General features: G+C 34.7%; 1 protein-coding gene across 1 annotated transcript in view; it reads right to left on the bottom strand.

Annotated features, from left to right (window-relative positions):
- Positions 1–4,778: 4,778 nt before the first annotated feature.
- Positions 4,779–20,016, bottom strand: part of LOC150087409 (uncharacterized) — a 107,984-nt gene continuing 92,746 nt past the window's right edge. Inside the window, exon 12 of the mRNA XM_090372050.1 lies at positions 4,779–4,913. Coding sequence (XP_090228176.1) covers positions 4,856–4,913 — 58 coding nt within the window. The 3' untranslated portion in view covers positions 4,779–4,855. The remainder of the gene's footprint in view (positions 4,914–20,016) is intronic.

Raw genomic sequence — 20,016 nt, 5'->3', positions numbered from 1 at the left:
TTTACAAGGGATTTCAGAGAAATTCTCTGACATTCAGTTGACTGCATAGAAATTTTATAACAGTATTTCGTGTATTTTGAAATACATAGTTCAACATGAAATATGTATTTTGAAATTCTCAGTCTTCTTCAGAGGCAACAATATGTAATCACAACTTAAAATGCCATAAGAAAGAGATAACAGAAATTTATTCAATGAAAAACACCTAAAAAATTACATAATTTTTTTAGGTTCTGCATACATACAGAAGTGCTCTGTATATATACAAATTTCATTATATTAATATCATTAACTTCCATTGCAAGATTGAATACATCAAGTTAATAAAACCTATTTTTCTAAATGTAACAAAAAAAAATACAAATAGACAAAAAGATTACTATAAACAGAACAAAAGTTTCAAGGTTAGAGTAGTCAATAATTTACAGTTAATTTCTTGATGAATTCTATATCATACAGAAATTATAACAAAAAATGAAATGCCATTTGTGATACAGTTGTGCCATTCTTTAGAAGAAGACTGAGCTGCCTAACTACAAGCAGAAAGAAAATCCACAATCACACCATTATTTTTAGTTTTGACATATAGCATAAAGAAAAGAGATTTGCCTATATTAATCAATATGAGTGACACCAAAACAGATATCCAAAAATATCTCTGGAATAAACATTAAACTTAATAGAAATTCATTGAACCATTAACATTCTATTTACAGAATGCAATATATACATTTAAATTGTGATTTTTTTTCCCCAAACATAAAGAGGCAGTCACACACAGTGATTATTTTCCACTGTGTATTTTAAGCTGGACAGATATGATGCGAATGCTTAAGACTATCTCAAATGCAATTCTGCCAGAATTTTCCAAAAATTTCTCAATTTTGTAATTATATAATGTGACTGAGTAAGATGGAGATAGTAGACTACTACTGCAATAAGCCTGCACATATTTTACAATATAAATGCTTTTAAGATTACAGTTAATGTAATTTTTTAAGAAACTTCAATCACTACTGTATATGAATAAAAATGAAGTTTAAATTTTCAATTATTTATACAGGAAGATTAAAAATTAATGGGATTGAGCCTAGAAATATGTTACATATTATGTTTTCTGAAAAAGGTATTGCAAATAGAACTAACAGTTCTATCATCTTAATGGTATATTCATATGCATATATTAAATTTTGAGATTACTTAAATTTTCCTATATTTATTATAACTGAGTTCAACAGACTGCCAACTATCCACATTTAGTGTGGGCATTTATATTTGACAGTAAATAGTAATAAATAGCTTACTAAGAGTAAATCAAACTCTTTAGTTAACAAAATGCATAAATATGGCCAAATTAAAATAACTACACTTCTGTGTACATGCAAAAGGAATGAATAAGTTAAATTTATTATGCAACAGCTTTTATACCAACATAATTAAATCATTAAACTTTCCAGCTTGAAAATTATTAAAATGGAATAAATATATATGTATAAATAAATCTCTATGAATCTTGTTAATCAGTTCAGTTACTATGCTGGTGGTTGTTAAGAGTTTCATACTAAATTTCACATTTAATATAAAATTATTAATTTTCGCATGATTTTATTTTCATATGTGATTTTCACATTTAATTTCACTAAATATCATATATTGATTCTATATATATAAATGTTTTTGAAAAACTACTAAAGAACACAAAATAAAAAAACTAACATATCAAATATTTAAAATAATCAGGGTGCAGGCTTATTAATTAGTATAATAAAGAGCAAGATGCCTACCAATTCAAATTAACTAAGATTTCACTAACATAGTTCACTTGTGCAGTGCACTTTTATTTTATTTTTTTTTTATTTATATTAATGATCAATGTCCTTGATAACGTATTCACTTTAAGTTAAATTAAATTACCTTAATATTTTACTAGATAAAGTTGCGATGTTTATATTTATTAAGTGAAATAATGAATTTACTGCTCCAATAGCTGCATGACTGTGTCAGCCAAAAGCATCAGCTTTTACTTTCAAAATTAATAGGAAAATCAAATTTTTAAACATTTTAAAGAAATATATACTTGTGCAAATTAATACATATGTATATATTTTATTTTATTTTTTTCCAAAGAGATGCAAATTACATAATCCTCAGGTATTTATATCACATCATTACTTGTTATTTCATTTACCACATGGTATAAGCAGAAATTACAGGATGATTTTTTTATTCATCATACTATTTCTTTTCTTTGCAGTTTTGCAAGCATCAAATTTTTTGTACCAACAACAACGCTTTAATAGATTATATATTCAGAGTCAATAATGCTATAATAGTAATAGTATTTGCCATATAGTGCAAATACTATTACGATTATAGTAATAGTATTTGCACTATATGGCAAACTGGTAAAAAAAAAAAGCAAGTAGATAAGAAAATATAAATTATATGCTTCCCTCCTCACAGGCATGTATACAGTTCACTTTTAAATTTATTCACTGTCAGCCTCAACTACCTGTGAGAGCAGCTTGTTCCAACAATCAATGACTCACTGGCTAAAAGAAAACTTCTTACAATCTAATCTAAACCTCAAGCCATTTAATTTGAATTTATGACTCCTAGTTCTGGAATTCTTTATTTTAGTTTGTACACTGGTGTGCAAAATTTAAGGACCAGTCAGGTTTTCATCTGTAGCTTCTCATAGGAGTGGTCTGGATATGGGGAAAGCATACCAAAGGAACCTCGTGAGGTACAGAAATTATGAAGGAAACAACACCGACACAACAATTAATTCATCCATAAACAAAACGGTACAGAGGAACTTTGCAAAATTGGCAACATAGCACTGGCTGCCATGATACAGTTGCATCACTGCCAAAGATGGAACAAAGGGAAAAGGTGGTCATCAGTAGGAGATATGGCCAATGCAGGCTTTGCACTGCCCGTCCATACTTAGAACAATGTTGTTGATAAGTTCTTGTGGTAACATCATCCATTCCTCTGTCAGTGCCATCTTCAGCTGGTGGACGTGCTGCTAGGTGTCTCCTCAGAGTATCCCATGTGTGTTCGATGGGATTTAGGTCGGCAGAATGGGCAGGCCAATCCACACGAACAATGTCCTCTCCAAAAGCATATCACAGCTGCAGTGCAATGGGGTGTGGTGTTATCATCCATAAACACGAACTCGGGGCCAATGGCACCTCGGAATAGACATACATGGAGAAGAATTACCTCAGTACAATACCACCTTCCAGTATCTGGAGTGGTGTACATCCATCCAAGATAATGCCTCCCCAGACGAGAAAAACTCAACTGCCATATCGATCCCTTTCAGTGATGTTTGTGGGGTGATACCATGTGCCAATCTCTTGCCAGATTAGCTGACGTCCAGAATCGCTGCTGAGACTGAATCTACTCTCATCAGTAAAGAGTACCTTAAGTAAAGATTTTGTGGTTGTAACCTTTAGAAATAGTGTTGGTCCTTAAGTTTTGCACACCAGTGTATTTCACATTCATTCATTTTACTAATCCCTCTCAGTGCCTTGTAAACCTCAATCAGGTCACCTCTAAGGTGTCTGGTTGCCAAGTTCTGTAGTCCACAGAATCAGAGTCTTTCCTCATACATTCGTCTCTCTGCCAATCTCACCATTCGGGTTGTCCATCTTTGGACCCTTTCAAGAAGCTCAATGTCTTTTTTTTCAGATGAGGTACTCATACTTGAACACAGTATTCCAAATGTGGTCTTATAATTGCCTTATACAGTGGGATTATGACCTTCCTAATCTCTAAAGGATAGTGTTTGACAAATCATCAATAGGACACCATGGGCTTTCCAGGCTGCCTGTTTACACTGTTCAGAAAACTTCATATCTGTGCATATTGTAACTCCCAGATCCCTTTCTTCTTCCTCCACTGTTTTTAATCCAACCCTACCAACAACATCATTACTTACTCTGTAGAAAAATGTTTGGAGATTTGGACTGAATACTGCAGGAGCTGTTCTAGAATTACTGGTTTAAATTTTTGACAATAGGGTGGTTTCTACTCTGTGGTAGAAACCACCCTGTTGTCAAAGTAGTGTATGGCAAAGAACTGGTATGGTTTTCAATGTAACCAGATTTAAACCAATGTTATTTTTATCTCTGGAATTATATCAAAGGTAGAACGTTTCTGAAGAATCCACAAACCGTTCCTCTTCTGAAAAAAGTGATTGAAAACAAAATTTCCTTCTGTGTTGGAAAAAACTTTGGAGCGCATTCTTGTAAACTCCATGCTATGACTGACATATTATTGATTAACTTGAAGAACACATTCAACATATTGTGGCATGAATTTCCAAATGCTGCTAAATATAGTTCAAGCATTAATTTCTGTTTCTACAAAAATTATGTTCTTCAGAAGAATAAAACAGTATGATACATAAAAAAATGCCCTGTACATCTACTCTATATTTTGAAGGATAGATAGCAGCTAAAGGATTAAAATAAAAGACTTAACTTTGTGTGTGTGAGAGTGAGAGATGAATTTCCAACACTTATTACAATCAATATTTAGTTTTTAATAAACTTAATCTACTATCTCTGTTAATAGTACCTTTCATTTTAATTCTTTATTAAATTTCTCCAATGCTTTGCTTTTCTCCCAATGTATAAGAGATTATTATTTATTTTTTTTTTTAATTGAATCAAGCATAAGTTTTAGTACTCATTTGGAACAAAATTCATAAACTACAGAATTGAATAATTAAACTTTCAAACTTGTTTGCATTAGGTAGGCATCTCACTATTCAATAAAATCAAGTACTGTATTAGAAAATTAAAAAAATATGCTGATGAGTTGTATCATCTAGACAGTGTTTCTATAATTTTGGATGTGCTTTACATATTTCTTCTCCTTCTTTAATTTCTGCTGAATTTCTAAAAAAGAAAATATGAGATAAATTAAGTTCTTAATAATGTGAACTACCTTAGGAAAATAATGATAGTGATAAAATAAATAATGAAAAAATGTTATTCTACTAGTGAGCTAGAGCTTTGTGAGCAGTTATTAACAGATTCTTCTGCTAAGCATTTTATTATAAATTGTGTTGTTTAGAATAAAATTAAAAAGTGCAACCCATGAGATATCTGTGTAATTTGTGTGAGTGTATATTTTCTAAATAGTATTCCAGTGCAATAGGATAGGCATGCATTTTTACTAGTGATGGGTATAACTCAGTGGTTTCCATAATCAAATGATTGCCATAATTGAGTATTTTAATTATCAAAATAATTGATTATGAAATAAAAAAAAAAAACACAAAAGTTAAAGAAATGCCAGTGAAATAATGTTATCAAAACTAAAGCTTAAGCTGATTATGAGACCATAATTGATTATTCAATTATGACCTTTCAACTATGCCCATCATTACATTTTACAATGTAATAAATGCTTTTAAACTTCCATTGCATAATTTTTGTTTGTTTCTTACATATTTAATCATTAAATTTAATCATATAGCAAGATTGAAAGTTCATTAAAATGTGTATTATTTTGAGCCTAGGAATATTTCACATACCATGTTTTTTGAAAAACATTACTCAGATCTCATAACAGTTTGGCTTGGGACCGGGAGCAATGCAGCAGTTTTCTTTTACCAAATGTCACTCAGCCACCTGTCAGGAGATTGTCATTTTTTGCACTGATTGGTAGAAAACTTCCACATCCAATTGGCCATCTTATGGCTTTCTAACTACCTTTTGTATATTAATTGTGATCCTTGTTTAGTTGTCTTTTTTCTTTTTTTTTTTGCATGTCTTAAAAGTGTGTTAATAATCCTGATTTATTTTGATGACCCCAAAACAAGTTTGTTTGTTATTTGGTTTTTTGGAGCATTAGCAACTAAGGCCATATTGCTCCGGGGATATGCAGTGGTCATTCCCTGACCTCTCTGCATCCTCTGTATTTGGCGGCCATGGGCTCGAACCCCGGTCTAATCAAGAGGCATGTGCTATGCGCTGCTGCTCCTGCCCACCTGGCTACGGAGGCGCCACCCAAAACAAGCGTTTGTTTCAGTGATTAGTATGTATATACTGTAATTTGTTTAGACTTCTGCACTAATTATTCCCTGAATATTAGTATAACTAGTATTTTTATTTAGAGTTGCCAGCATAGGTGATTTTGAATAATAACATTAGCAAGATTACTATTTTTTTCATATTTATTAAAATTTTAAGGCAGTGATTAAGTCACATCTTGAATATCACACATAGGTCTGGAAGCCTCATTTTAGGAAGTATGTGGATGTGTTGAAATGGGTGCAGAGAAGAGCAACAAGATTAGTGAGGTGAACAACAGGTCTTGAGGCCTCATTTTAGAAAGCATGTAGATTTGCATGAGCATGTACAGAGAAAGGCAACAAGATTGGTGAGGGGGGGGGGATGAAGGGATCCTGTTACCAAGAGAGGCTTAATTTCCGCAAATTGCAGTGGCTGGAGACTAGGCACCTGCAAGGTGATCTCATTGAAGTGTATAAGGCCTTGAATGGGTTGAGCACACTGAATTCTGATGGGATTCTTCCATTTGTTCAGATTACAAACCTAAGAGGGGCATAAATTGAAATTAAGGAAAGACAGATATAGAATAGATGTGTGGAAATTTGCCTTTAGCCAGCGGGTGGTCAATTGCTGGAACAAACTTCAATCTGTCATTGTGGAAATTGATAGGTTAAATAAATTTAAGGAGGAACTGGATAAACATTTGGAGCTAATTGTTTTGTAATTTTTTTTTTGGCTGATGCTGCATAAGCTCAAAAACTTGCTTTCTTGCATCACATGCCACTACTACCACCTGTCGGAATGGGTGCAAGGAAGAGTAGCAAAATTAGTCAGGGACACAAAAGGGTACTCTTATCATGAAAGACTTCAGTTCACAAATTAGTGTTAGTATTAATAATGGCAAATGATGCAAGGAAGTAAGCTTATACAGTATCAGCCAAAGGGGAGGAAAAAACAGAATATATCTTATTTGTCAATCCTCTCTAATAATTTGTATAGTTTTCTATAAATTTATTCAAACTATCCACTTCCATAAAACCAGATGGAAATTTATTCCAACAATCAAATACCTGTTGGCAGAAAGCAAATTTCCACATATCTGTTCTACAACCATCCTTCCTCAATTTTTAAATTTGTTTCCTTGTGTGTCGTGTGTGCTGTCTCAGCAAGAGTAGAGATGCCATCAACACTTAGTAAACTAAGTTTCAATAGCAAAAGCTTAATTTACGGTACTCACCTTGGATGATCTGCAGTTGTTATTTGGGTGAATGAATGACTAAATTTTGGGTTTGGGTAATTTAAAGTTAAGTGGATTAATTGGTAAGTTTACGGGATGAGAATAAATTAATTAAAAACAGAATTAAAATATGCGCAAGGAGGCAGAAGTGCACAACTCCATCCCTGGTTGTCATGGAGAATTAATTAATTAAGAACTCTAAAATATGTGAAATAGATGAGGCCAATAGTCATATCGGTAGACTTTCATTTTGTTAAAAACGTCTTCAGTTGGAAAGTTTAGCGGAGAGAGAATGCATGCTGTATTTTAAAGGAATTTATGTTCCCGTGATGCACTTTGCGACATGCGGTAATCTCAAGTGTGTGAGATTCCAAACTGGGGAAAGGTTGGAGGGTAGTTTCACATTTATGATGTTTAATTTAGAGTAGTGACGGAACCATTCTATGATGAGGGCTTCGTATTGGAAAATTTTGTAACTGGTTTTTAGTTTTACTATGGTAATGGCTGAATCAGTATTAGTATTAATAACGGCCGCATGGTGCAAGAAAGCCTATGGCTTATGCTGCCAGCCAAAAAAAATAAAAAATAAAATAATCCGAACAAAACAATGATAAAAACAAAAAATAAATAAAATAAATAACTAAATAATAATAAATAATAAATAAAAAATATATATATAAATAAAATAAAATATAAATAAAAAGGAAATTAAACCTATCATCCTATGCGCTTCCCTTACCCGAAGGTACTATCCAGATGACCTTTGAATTTCCCCAAACTGTCGGCCTCTACCACCCATGAAGGCAACTTATTCCAGTAATTTATAACTCGCTGGCTAAAATAAAACTTCCTGCAGTCCAATCTAAACATTTCCTCCCGTAACTTGAATTTATGTCCCCTAGTTCTAGCATCATTTATAATCTTGAAAATTTTGTCCTCATTCATTTTACTGATGCCTCTCAGAGCCTTAAACACCTCAATCAAATCTCCTCTAAGGTGTCTAGTTTCCGAACTCTGCAACCCACATATTCGAAGTCTTTTTTCATAAGGACGCCCTTTTGCCGATCTCACCAGGCGAGTTACCCTTCTTTGCACCCTTTCAAGAAGCTCGATGTATTTCTTTAGGTGCGGTCTCCATACTTGAACACAGTATTCCAAGTGTGGTCTAACATAAGCCTTATATAATGGGATTATCACGTCCCTATCTCTACTTGCAAAAGTTCGATAGATCATCGATAGGACACCATGGGCCTTCCTTGCAACCTGTTTACAATGCTCAGAGAATTTCATGTCTGACCGTATCGTAACACCCAAGTCCCTTTCCTCCAGTACTGGGTTTAGTTGAACTCCACCAAGTGAATAAGTTATTTTGGGATTACTGTTTCCCAGGTGTAATACCTTACACTTTGTTGGATTAAAGCACAGCTGCCATTTTTCTGACCATTCTTGAAGTCTATCTAGGTCTCTCTGAAGAAGCTCAGCTTGACAGTGATCATTAACTACTCTACCAATTTTAACGTCATCTGCAAATTTAGACATCACGCCCTCTATCCCTTCATCAATGTCGTTTATGAAAATTAAAAACAACAGTGGTCCTAATACTGATCCTTGGGGAACCCCACTTCTTACATCAACCCAATCTGAGGAATAGCCATTTATCACAACCCTCTGCCTCCTGCCCTGAAGCCATCCTTCTATCCATCTAAGGATTTTCCCAGTGATTCCAACCTGTTCCAGCTTATAAAGCAACCGCTCATGTGGGACTGAGTCAAAAGCTTTGCTGAAATCTAAATAAACAATGTCGAAATTATTCCCTAAATCCAGCTCGTGAGTGACCCTTTCGAAATAGCGAACCAGATTTGTTAAACATGATTTTCCCTTTACAAAACCATGCTGAGTATCCTTGAGAATTTCAATTCGATCCAAATGATCCTGAATTCCACCCTTGATCATTGCCTCCATGATTTTCCCTACTACTGAAGTCAGACTGACAGGTCGATAATTTCCAACTTCAGTTTTAGAGCCACCCTTATGTATGGGAGATACATTTGCACTTTTCCAATCCAAGGGAATCTCCCCAGAGTCTAGTGATGCTCGCATAATTAGCCTCAATGGTTCAATGCACTCGCTTGCCGCCTCTCTTAAGATTATAGGGTATATTCCATCAACTCCAGGAGCCTTACTGGTCTGTAGGCTCGAAAGTTTTTTCATTAAAGAATCTTGCGAAATTTCAATATCATTAATTACATATTTTTTAACTTCGCTCCCACAATTTCCCATTGCCATGGGGCAATGGGAAATTGTGGGAATCAACTAGGGGGGGGTGATTGTGGGAATGCATGTGTGATGTGAGCTCGGTGCTGGATTGTCCTGTTCTGAAACTGTTATAGTGATAATATGCCCATGTATTGGAGGTTTTAGTGGAACCGAAATTCAACTAAACATATCACAAAAGGAAACACGCGTATCATCCTCCCCTACCATAGTGATCTTGCGGGACAATTCCGCCAAGCGTTCGCGGGCACAGACATTACACTTATATTTTCCGCAAATAATAAACTTGGATCTTTGTTAAAAATATAAAGAAACACAAATACTTGACAAGTGACATGAACAACATTATATATTTGATTAAATGCCAACAAAATTGCAATGCTTGCTATATTGGAAGTACTACAACAAAATTCGGTTCCACTAAAACCTCTAATACACGGGCACATTATCACTTTAACAGTTTCAGAACAGGACAATCCAGCACCGACCTCCCATTACACGTGCATTCCCACAACCACACCCCCCTTCCTAGTTGATTCAGCCATTACCATAGTAAAACTAAAACCAGTTACAAAATTCTCCAATACGAAGCCCTCATCATAGAATGGTTCCGTCACTACTCTAAATTAAACATCATAAATGCGAAACTACCCTCTAACCTTTCCTTGGTTTGGAATCTCACACACTTGAGATTTCCGCATGTTGCAAAGTGCATCACGGGAACATAAAAAAAAAAAAAAAAAAATTCCTTTAAAATACAGCACACATTCTCTCTCCGCTAAACTTGCCAACTGAAGACGTTTTTAACAAAACGAAAGTCTACCGTTATGACTATTGGCCTCATCTATTTCACATATTTTAGAGTTCTTAATTAATTCTCCATGACATGTCAGGGACGGAGTTGTGCACTTCTGCTTCCTTGCACATATTTTAATTCCGTTTTTAATTAATTTATTCGCATCCAATAAACTTACCAATTAATTCACTTAACTTTAAATTACCCAAACCCAAAAATTTAGTCATTCATTCACTCAAATAACAACTGCAGATCGTCCAAGGTTAGTACCATAAATTAAGCTTTTGCTATTGAAACTTAGTCAAATCTCATGGTATTTTAAGACATTCTATAATTTATCTAATGTAGCTTAGTTTACTCAATCCATCTAAAGCCTTAAACATCTGTCAGATCCCCCCCCCCCCAAGAGATGCCTGGTTTCCAGATGCTTCAGTGAAGCCTTTTTAGGAATAGTACGTTTCTCTAGGGTTACTTCTACCCATATGCAGTACTTTGCATTTGTCAATGTTAAACTTCAGTTGCCAGTTCTCAGCCCATCTGCCCAAATTTTCTAGATCCTGTTGCAGTAACACACACTGCCATTACTGTCATTAACAAGCCTGCCAACATTTGTATCATCTTCAAACTTCGACACTAAGCCTGATATACCTTTATCAATATAATCGATAAATATACAAAACAACAGTGGACCCAAAATCGAATCCTGTGGCACTCCACTAATAATATTAGTCCATGAAGAGCAGCACCCATTGATTATCACCCTCTGTCTTGTCCCACTCAACCATCCTTTTATCCATTTATTTTTACCCTTAATACCATTGTGCTCCAATTTGTACAATAGTCTTCCATGCACAACAGTGTCAAAAGCTTTCCTGAAATCCAAGTATATGATATCAAAATTATTTTTTGCATCCAGTTCCTTTGTAACCACATCATAATATCCAATCAAATTTGTCAGACAAGACTTTCCCTTAACAAACCCATGTTGGGTCTGAAATATTGCTGCAGTCTTGTCTAGATGATCCTGAAATGCATCTTTAACCAGCGAATCCATTATTTTACCAGGAACAGAAGTTAAACTAACTGATCGGTAATTACTCGTGTCACCCTTCGATCCCCCTTTGTGAATTGGGGAGCCATTTGCATATCTCCAGTCTGTGAGGACCTCCCCTGAGTCCAAGGATGCTCTCATAATTATGGCTAAGGGTTTGCTTACTTCCTTTTCTGCCTCCTGTAATATAACTGGATAGATCCCATCCACCCCAGGTGCCTTTCTTATGTTTAACTTCAACAATTTCTCCTCCACTTTACTCTCAGTTATTAAAAAATCACTAAGCACCCTGCTACAATTTGATAACATTCTGGCATTTTCAAACCTTAATAACTTCTCATGTGTGAATGTAGATGGAAAATACTCATTCAGTTTGCATGCTATCTGAGCAGGATCATCAACAATTGAACCATCGATATCAAGTGGACCAATCAGATTCATCCCCTTCCTTTTAGAATTTATATAAATAAAGAAATAGTTGCTGTTTTTCTTAGTATCCTTTGCCAAAGATTTCTTGTAATCTGCCTTTGCCTACCTAACCTCCTTTGTGACTTGATTACAGACTAGCTTATATCTGCCATAGGCTTCTGTGTTGCCTCATAATTTATATGCATCTCATGCATTTTTCTTCTCTGCCACGAGTCTCATTAGTTCATTTGACAACCATTTAGGCCTAAACCTTGAACAATATTTCTTAATAGGTATGATATGTTTAGTAGCTTCCTTGAATGCTTCCCACTTAGAATTTGCTGTTGGTAACATCATCAGTTGGTCCCACTGTACAGAATTTAAAAACTGTCTGAGTCCACTGTAGTCACCTTTACAGAAACAAAAACCCTTTCCTTTACCCATGATGGTAATTTATCTTTAAGTATATCCCACATCAGTACACTGTGATCACTGCCACCTAGTGGTTCCTTTATCTGCAAATTCTTAATACACGAATGATCACTGCTGATAACCAGATCAAGAGTATTACCCTCTCTGGTTCCTCTTGAACATGCTGCTGCAGAAAACAATCATCCAATAAATCCACAAAAATCTTACTAGTGTGTGAGTGACCAATCCACAAGTTCCAGTCAATTTCTGGGAAGGTAAAATCCCACATTATAAGACATTCTGATTTACTAGCCCACTCTTATTTCTCTGCAATTGTTCATTGTACTCATTCGAGTCATTAGGCCTATAACACACTCCTACTCTTATTTTTGCTTTTGCAGTGCTTATGTCACACCAAACTGACTCAACAGTGCACTGTTCATCTATATCAACTGGATGCACTTCTTTTGATTTTATGTTTTTCTTAATTAACAGCATAACAACTCCTCCCTTCCTATCCTGTCTATCATTTCTGTACACATTGTACTCCCCAAATTCCAGTTCTGCATTCCTTATATCTGTGTGACACCATGTCTCTGCTATCCCAACGATATATCCACTTTGATGTCTTGACCAACACTTCAAATTCATCAAATTTATTTACTATACTTCTAGCATTGGTATACATACAAGTATACATACACCTATTCTTATTCTTAGTTACCCTAGCACATCCCATATACCCACCTGTTTCACGATGACTGCCATAAGTCCCTGAAACCCCCAGCACCCCTCTCTTCAGGCTGCTGCTTATTCTAATAGAAGTAGTGCAAGAATCACCTTCACCTCTGCCTGCGGCTACTTTTAAGCTTTTAGTCTGTGAATCTCCCCAAGCTAGCAGTTTTCCTACCCACCTAACACTGCCTCTATAGCATCAGCAAATATTCTTGCACCCTTTCTATTTAAGTGTATCCCATCCCATCCCTGTAGAAGCAGTCTCTCCTGTTAACAAGCAAAGACCAGGCTGAAAAAAATTCTACCCCTTGAGCCTCACACATTTCCTCCAGGGCAAAATTGATTGACAAGACTCTCATCATGTACTCCCTCCTATCGTGTCTGGGCAGAATTGCAGACACTTTCAAATTTAACCCTAACTCACGACTTTTTTGCAACATTAACCTGTACTTGTTAAGTAATTCCACCAGTCTCCTACTCTTAATATCATTAGTGCCAACATGTACAATAATATCACCTTTTGTGCCCTTAAAAGATGATATCCGCTCTACAACGTCATCAACTTTTTCCCCTGGCAGACATATCCTGGTTCTATTCCATCTATCCTTTTTACACAATATATTTATATATATCTTTATTGCAGGCAGTGATTGGTTACATGATTGCCTGATGCAATAATACCCACAACAGCGATAATGCTAGGGGTTTAACATTAAATAACTTATACAGGAAAAATTACTTAAAACATATATTAGGACATAAAACGTATAATTACATATTTTACATATTTTCCCAGTCTCCCTGACAATAGAATCACCAACAATAACTAACTCCTGTGGGAGCAGTACATTCTGCCTTGGAGGTTGCCACTGTGTTGCCTGATGCCCAGGAGTGAGCTCTGGTGTTGAGTTGGGCAGCTGAGAGCTCGACGGGCCCCTCATATTAATTTCTTCGAGGGCATCTACCATGCACCTCAAGCTCTCAGACGCCCAGTAGAACACTGAGTTGATGCCTAATTTCTAGACACTCTTCGCACTTCGCACACACAAAGACATCCTTCTTGGCTAGATCATGTTCTGTTTCAGAGAGTTCGGCAAACATTTCACAAGTTGCACATTTTTTTAGGCTGTGATGCGTTGGAGAATCATCCTCCTCAGTTCTCCCCCGAGTCACAGCACTTCTGCCACTTTGCTGCTATAGTCTGTAGGGACACTTGGAATACTGTGTTCAAGTATGGAGACCGCACCTAAAGAAAGACATCGAGCTTCTTGAAAGGGTGCAAAGACGGGTAACTCGCCTGGTGAGATCGGCAAAAGGGCGTCCTTATGAAGAAAGACTTCGAATATGTGGGTTGCAGAGTTCGTAAACTAGACACCTTAGAGGAGATTTGATTGAGGTGTTTAAGGCTCTGAGAGGCATCAGTAAAATGAATGAGGACGAAATTTTCAAGATTATAAATGATGCTAGAACTAGGGGACATAAATTCAAGTTACGGGGGGGAAATGTTTAGATTGGACTGCAGGAAGTTTTATTTTAGCCAGCGAGTTATAAATTACTGGAATAAGTTGCCTTTATGGGTGGTAGAGGCCGACAGTTTGGGGAAATTCAAAGGTCATCTGGATAGTACTTTTGGGTAAGGGAAGCACATAGGATGATAGGTTTAATTTCCTTTTTTTTTTTTTTATTAATTATTATTATTTAGTTATTTATTTTATTATTTTTTTGTTTTTATCATTGTTTTGTTCAGATTTTTTTTTTTTTTTTGGCTGGTGCAGCATAAGCCATAGGCTTTCTTGCACCATGCGGCCGTTACTAATACTAATACTAGTCTAGGGAATGATATTTTAAATTAATAAGATCAAAAAATTTAATTAATTAATTGTCAATACTACACTATTTAATAGAATCCTAAATGCAGTGATACGTATTACGCTATATAATTTTACGTTAGAACTACCTGGTTACCACAATTAAAAATTTGAATTCCCTACCACTCTATACAAAAACAATGGCAGCAAGATTCAAACTAAACAACGGTTTTACGTATATTAAGTAGTAATCTACAAAAACTGTTATCTAAATTAAAAATAACCAGTGCAACTAGAAATATAAGGCTACTTATAAAGTACAACATAATATAAAATAACAATTAGCTAAATAAAATGGTAAAAACTTATTGCTTTTTCGGAGCCTGTAATTCACAGCTGTAATTTTTAAAGAGAGTCAAAGCCCTCTGACTCTCTTTAAAGGTAGTCCACATCCTTCCTAAAATGACAGTTCCAGACCTCTATGCAGTACTCAAGATGGAATCTAACCATTGCCTCATACAATGGGATAATTACCTCCTCATCCCTGCTGGAAAAATTCTTGTATATCATTGACAGAGCCCCTCAAGTTGTCTTAGCAGACTGTACATTATCTTTGAGTGTTGTATCAACCAACTGCTAAGTTATTCTGGAATTACTGCTGCATTTAAACCTTGTACCTTATATTTATAAATGTTAAACCTGAATTGCCACTTCTCAGCACATCTGTATAATTTTTCTGGGCCTTGTTGCAGTGGTGTTGTCTTGATTCCTATCATTAGTGACACTGCCTATCCTTGCATTATCTGAAAACTTAGATAATAAACTTGATATACTTTTGATATCATTAATAAATGCTGAAACAGTAAAAGACCCAACACTGAACTCTGAGAACTCCACTAATAATATTAGTCCAAGAAGAGCAGTGTTCATATTAGTCCAAGAAATGTCCATTCATAACCACTCTCTGCCTTCTGCCACTCAACCATCCCTTTATCCATAGTAGAAATTTGCTCATAATGTCATGCTGCTCTAATCTGTACAACACAAGTTGCACATTTGTGCAACTTGTGTTGTACAGATTAGAGCTTGTGTTCTTTTATGTTGAGCAGTATCAAAGCTTTACTATGCTAGGTATATGATGTCAAAATTATTTTTTCCATCCATTTCATTTGTTACTGCATCAGAGCAGCTAATAAGATTAGTCAGACAAAATCTCCCCTTAACAAAAACTATGTGCTGTCATTTTCATACAGCTGCACCTGTTGAGATGATCCTGCAATACTTCATGAACCACTGACTCCATTATATTATTTTGCCTGGAACAAAGGGCAAGCTTACAATCCTGTTCTGTAGTTACCTTTTTATTTCCTCTTTGTGAATAGGAGAGACATTTACACATCTCTAATCTGTAGGGACATTCCCTGAATCAAAGAATGCTCCTAATTATGGTTGAAGGTTTGTTTAACTCTTCTGCTGCTTCTTTTAATATAATTGGATAGTTTCATCAGCCCTAGGTACTGGCCGATCCAGAAAAAAATAACAGGAGGGCACTATTTTATGCCTTTTTTGTGCACAAACAAGGCACAAAATAATGCACAGAACAAAACAAATATGACTCAAATGCAATATGACTGGCAGACACAACTTTGAATTACTTTGAAGTAAATATTACACGTGACCAAACTGCATGACCCTTGAACTAAAATGGTGATCCCATCAGAATCAGTTGAAAATAGCTAAGCCATAATGCAAAAATAGCTAAAATCCTATGTTAACAATGAAAAGAAATTTTTTTTGTAGCTAAAAGGAATTTAAACAATTGGTGTATATTCTCCAAAAAACAACAGGGGGAGGGCATGTGCTCCTACCCTGAATCTGCCTATGGCTCTAGGTACCAAGTGAAGAAATAAAATGTTGTTAGTCTACAAATTAGAAAGCTTATGCAGGATGGAATAATTGAAGCCACATTAAACCTAATTGAAAAAACTGCTAATTTCCTAGGAAATGTTATTCTATGAAATTATCATCTCATTTTTAAAGAATCACTGAGTTTTTTTTGGTTTATTTATTTATTTATTTTAATTGTTAATGTCCTTAAAAATACATTTCTTGCATGAATATTTTTTTAAATCAGATTTGGGCACATCTGATTTTTTAAATCAGATTTGGTATCCATGTTCAACAGTGATGAACATGGATACCAAAATGAAAGGTGAAATGGTTTCATCTTTCATTTTGGATTCTACCGTCATTGTCAAGGAAAGTGGAATCCAAATATGCTGACTGAGCAGTGTTGAACACTGATCAGAGAAGCTTTAAATGTCCATTATAAAATAAAATAAAAAAATGATCAAAAATATTTTGTATTTAATTTGTTATTTGGAAAATTAAATGCACTAGACATAATCCTTATGGGTTTTGATAATTAACTATATAATATCGGTGTAAATACACCATAGTTAACCCATATATTTGAGCTACGATTGTAGCGTAGAAGGCATCGTTTTAAATGTATCTCATAATGTGGTTGCCTTCACAACAAGATAGCTACTATTGAATTACTTCAAATAAATAACGCTTCTCTAGTAGAGAAGACTACTGTTATTTATTTTCAGCGGTACCATCACCCAGACGATCGTTTCGAAGCTTTTTGGCTTCGTCATCAGTGGGCGGGCAGATACCCAGGTAATACAACAAGCCATCTCAGTTGCGAAGTTATATCCACATTATGAGAGATGCCAGAAGGGTGTGGTGGTAATGTATTTGGAAAATTAAATGCACTAGGCATAATCCTTATGGGTTTTGATAATTAACTATATAATATCGGTGTAAATACACCATAGTTAACCCATATATTTGAGCTACGATTGTAGCGTAGAAGGCATCGTTTTAAATGTATCTCATAATGTGGTTGCCTTCACAACAAGATAGCTACTATTGAATTACTTCAAATAAATAACGCTTCTCTAGTAGAGAAGACTACTGTTATTTATTTTCAGCGGTACCATCACCCAGACGATCGTTTCGAAGCTTTTTGGCTTCGTCATCAGTGGGCGGGCAGGTACCCAGGTAATACAACAAGCCATCTCAGTTGCGAAGTTATATCCACATTATGAGAGATGCCAGAAGGGTGTGGTGGTAATGTATTTGGAAAATTAAATGCACTAGGCATAATCCTTATGGGTTTTGATAATTAACTATATAATATCGGTGTAAATACACCATAGTTAACCCATATATTTGAGCTACGATTGTAGCGTAGAAGGCATCGTTTTAAATGTATCTCATAATGTGGTTAACCCATATATTTGAGCTACAATCGTAGCTCAAATATATGGGTTAACTATGGTGTATTTACACCGATATTATATAGTTAATTATCAAAACCCATAAGGATTATGCCTAGTGCATTTAATTTTCCAAATACATTACCACCACACCCTTCTGGCATCTCTCATAATGTGGATATAACTTCGCAACTGAGATGGCTTGTTGTATTACCTGGGTACCTGCCCGCCCACTGATGACGAAGCCAAAAAGCTTCGAAACGATCGTCTGGGTGATGGTACCGCTGAAAATAAATAACAGTAGTCTTCTCTACTAGAGAAGCGTTATTTATTTGAAGTAATTCAATAGTAGCTATCTTGTTGTGAAGGCAACCACATTATGAGATACATTTAAAACGATGCCTTCTACGCTACAATCGTAGCTCAAATATATGGGTTAACTATGGTGTATTTACACCGATATTATATAGTTAATTTGTTATGTACATTATCAAAACCTTTCCTGAAGTTTTTCCACAATTTTGTCCTTAAGCTTTACACCTACAAAAATATATATTATTTGAACATTTTTCTGAGAAATTGAGTTGGACATCAACTAGAATTAAACAAATAAATTTTTAATTATTAACTTATATAAGTAAATAATTGCTTTTATTGCCAATCTGCATAATTTATTTGCTCACTACTGTTACATAGTAAATCTCAATAAGAATATTACAAGCATTTTTAGTAACAAGTAGCATGGAATATAGGCAAGATAGATAAGTTTGTTTGGCAGAGTATAATTACTTCTTGGAGAGTTATTTTTTTTCTTTATTTTCTGTTTGATAAAAAAAATATTCAAGGAAGCAACACAAATGATAAATATAAATAAGAAAACTTATTGCTTGGAAGATATGAGGGTTGAAGGTCAGAAGGTTGATAAAAAAAAAATATCCAAGGAAGCAACACACATGATAGATATATATGAGAAAGCTTTCTGCTTGGAAGAAATACAGTGATAAAATGTAATTTTTGATATAACAAATAATAAAAAAGTTATATAAAGAATTATGAAAAAACGATTAAACAAAATATTATGGGCAGAAATTCTACAATCTATTTGGCTCTTAGTATGTTTATCATGGACAACTTGATAACAGGTCCTAGCACACATTTAAGGAAGAGTACCATTTAACAACCCAATTCTAAAATATCTTTGAGCAGTAGACTTATCAAAGGTATTTTATTACCAAATTAGAGATAAATAACTAAACTTAGAGATAGATAATCTAAAAAACAGTCGAACAGTCGATAAAAAAAAATTGAACAGCTAACTGAAAACAAATTATGTTTTTATTTATTCCCTTGAAATCCTTAATTTACAAAAGAATGAACTGAATTAAATTACACGGATTCAGAAAATAAATTTCAATCTTGGAAATACAAGCTGGAAAGTAGAGAAGTATATTTAAAGTTTCAATGAAAAATAATGGACAATATCACCACTGAATCTATCCAGGAATTTTTAGCAAATGAAATCCTCAACTGCTAAAGTTAGCAGTTTTTTAATTTTTTTAAAAATATTTTGTTAATTATTCAGTTCATAGTAAAATATTTTGTGATACCATAGCACTTTCTGAGGTTACACCTCAGAATTTATGGGATCTCCCACCTTGATCAGATGAAAAATTTATAAGTTACATAGTGTTCCTTATAAGGAGATAGTAAGATTTTTATTTGTGCTAATTTATAATGATTTTAACATTACAGTTAATGTGAAAAAAAAAAAAAAAAAAAAAAAAAAAATAGGTGTGTTCACCATTTCATAATTCCATTGTAAACAGATTTATCATGGAATCCAAAGAATAGAATACAGTTACCCATCTTACCACATCTTATATTCTTGAATATAAAGCGCCTCCGTAGCCAGGTGGGAAGGAGTAGCAGTGCATAGCACATGCTTCTTGATTAGACCAGGGTTCGAGCCTGTCACCA

Source organism: Mastigoproctus giganteus, chromosome 4 (assembly GCF_048544385.1).
Source record: "Mastigoproctus giganteus isolate SK-2022 chromosome 4, ASM4854438v1, whole genome shotgun sequence".
NCBI lineage: Eukaryota > Metazoa > Arthropoda > Arachnida > Uropygi > Thelyphonidae > Mastigoproctus > Mastigoproctus giganteus.
Note: the sequence above shows the minus strand (reverse complement) of the source record. Positions and strands in the feature narration are given on the sequence as shown.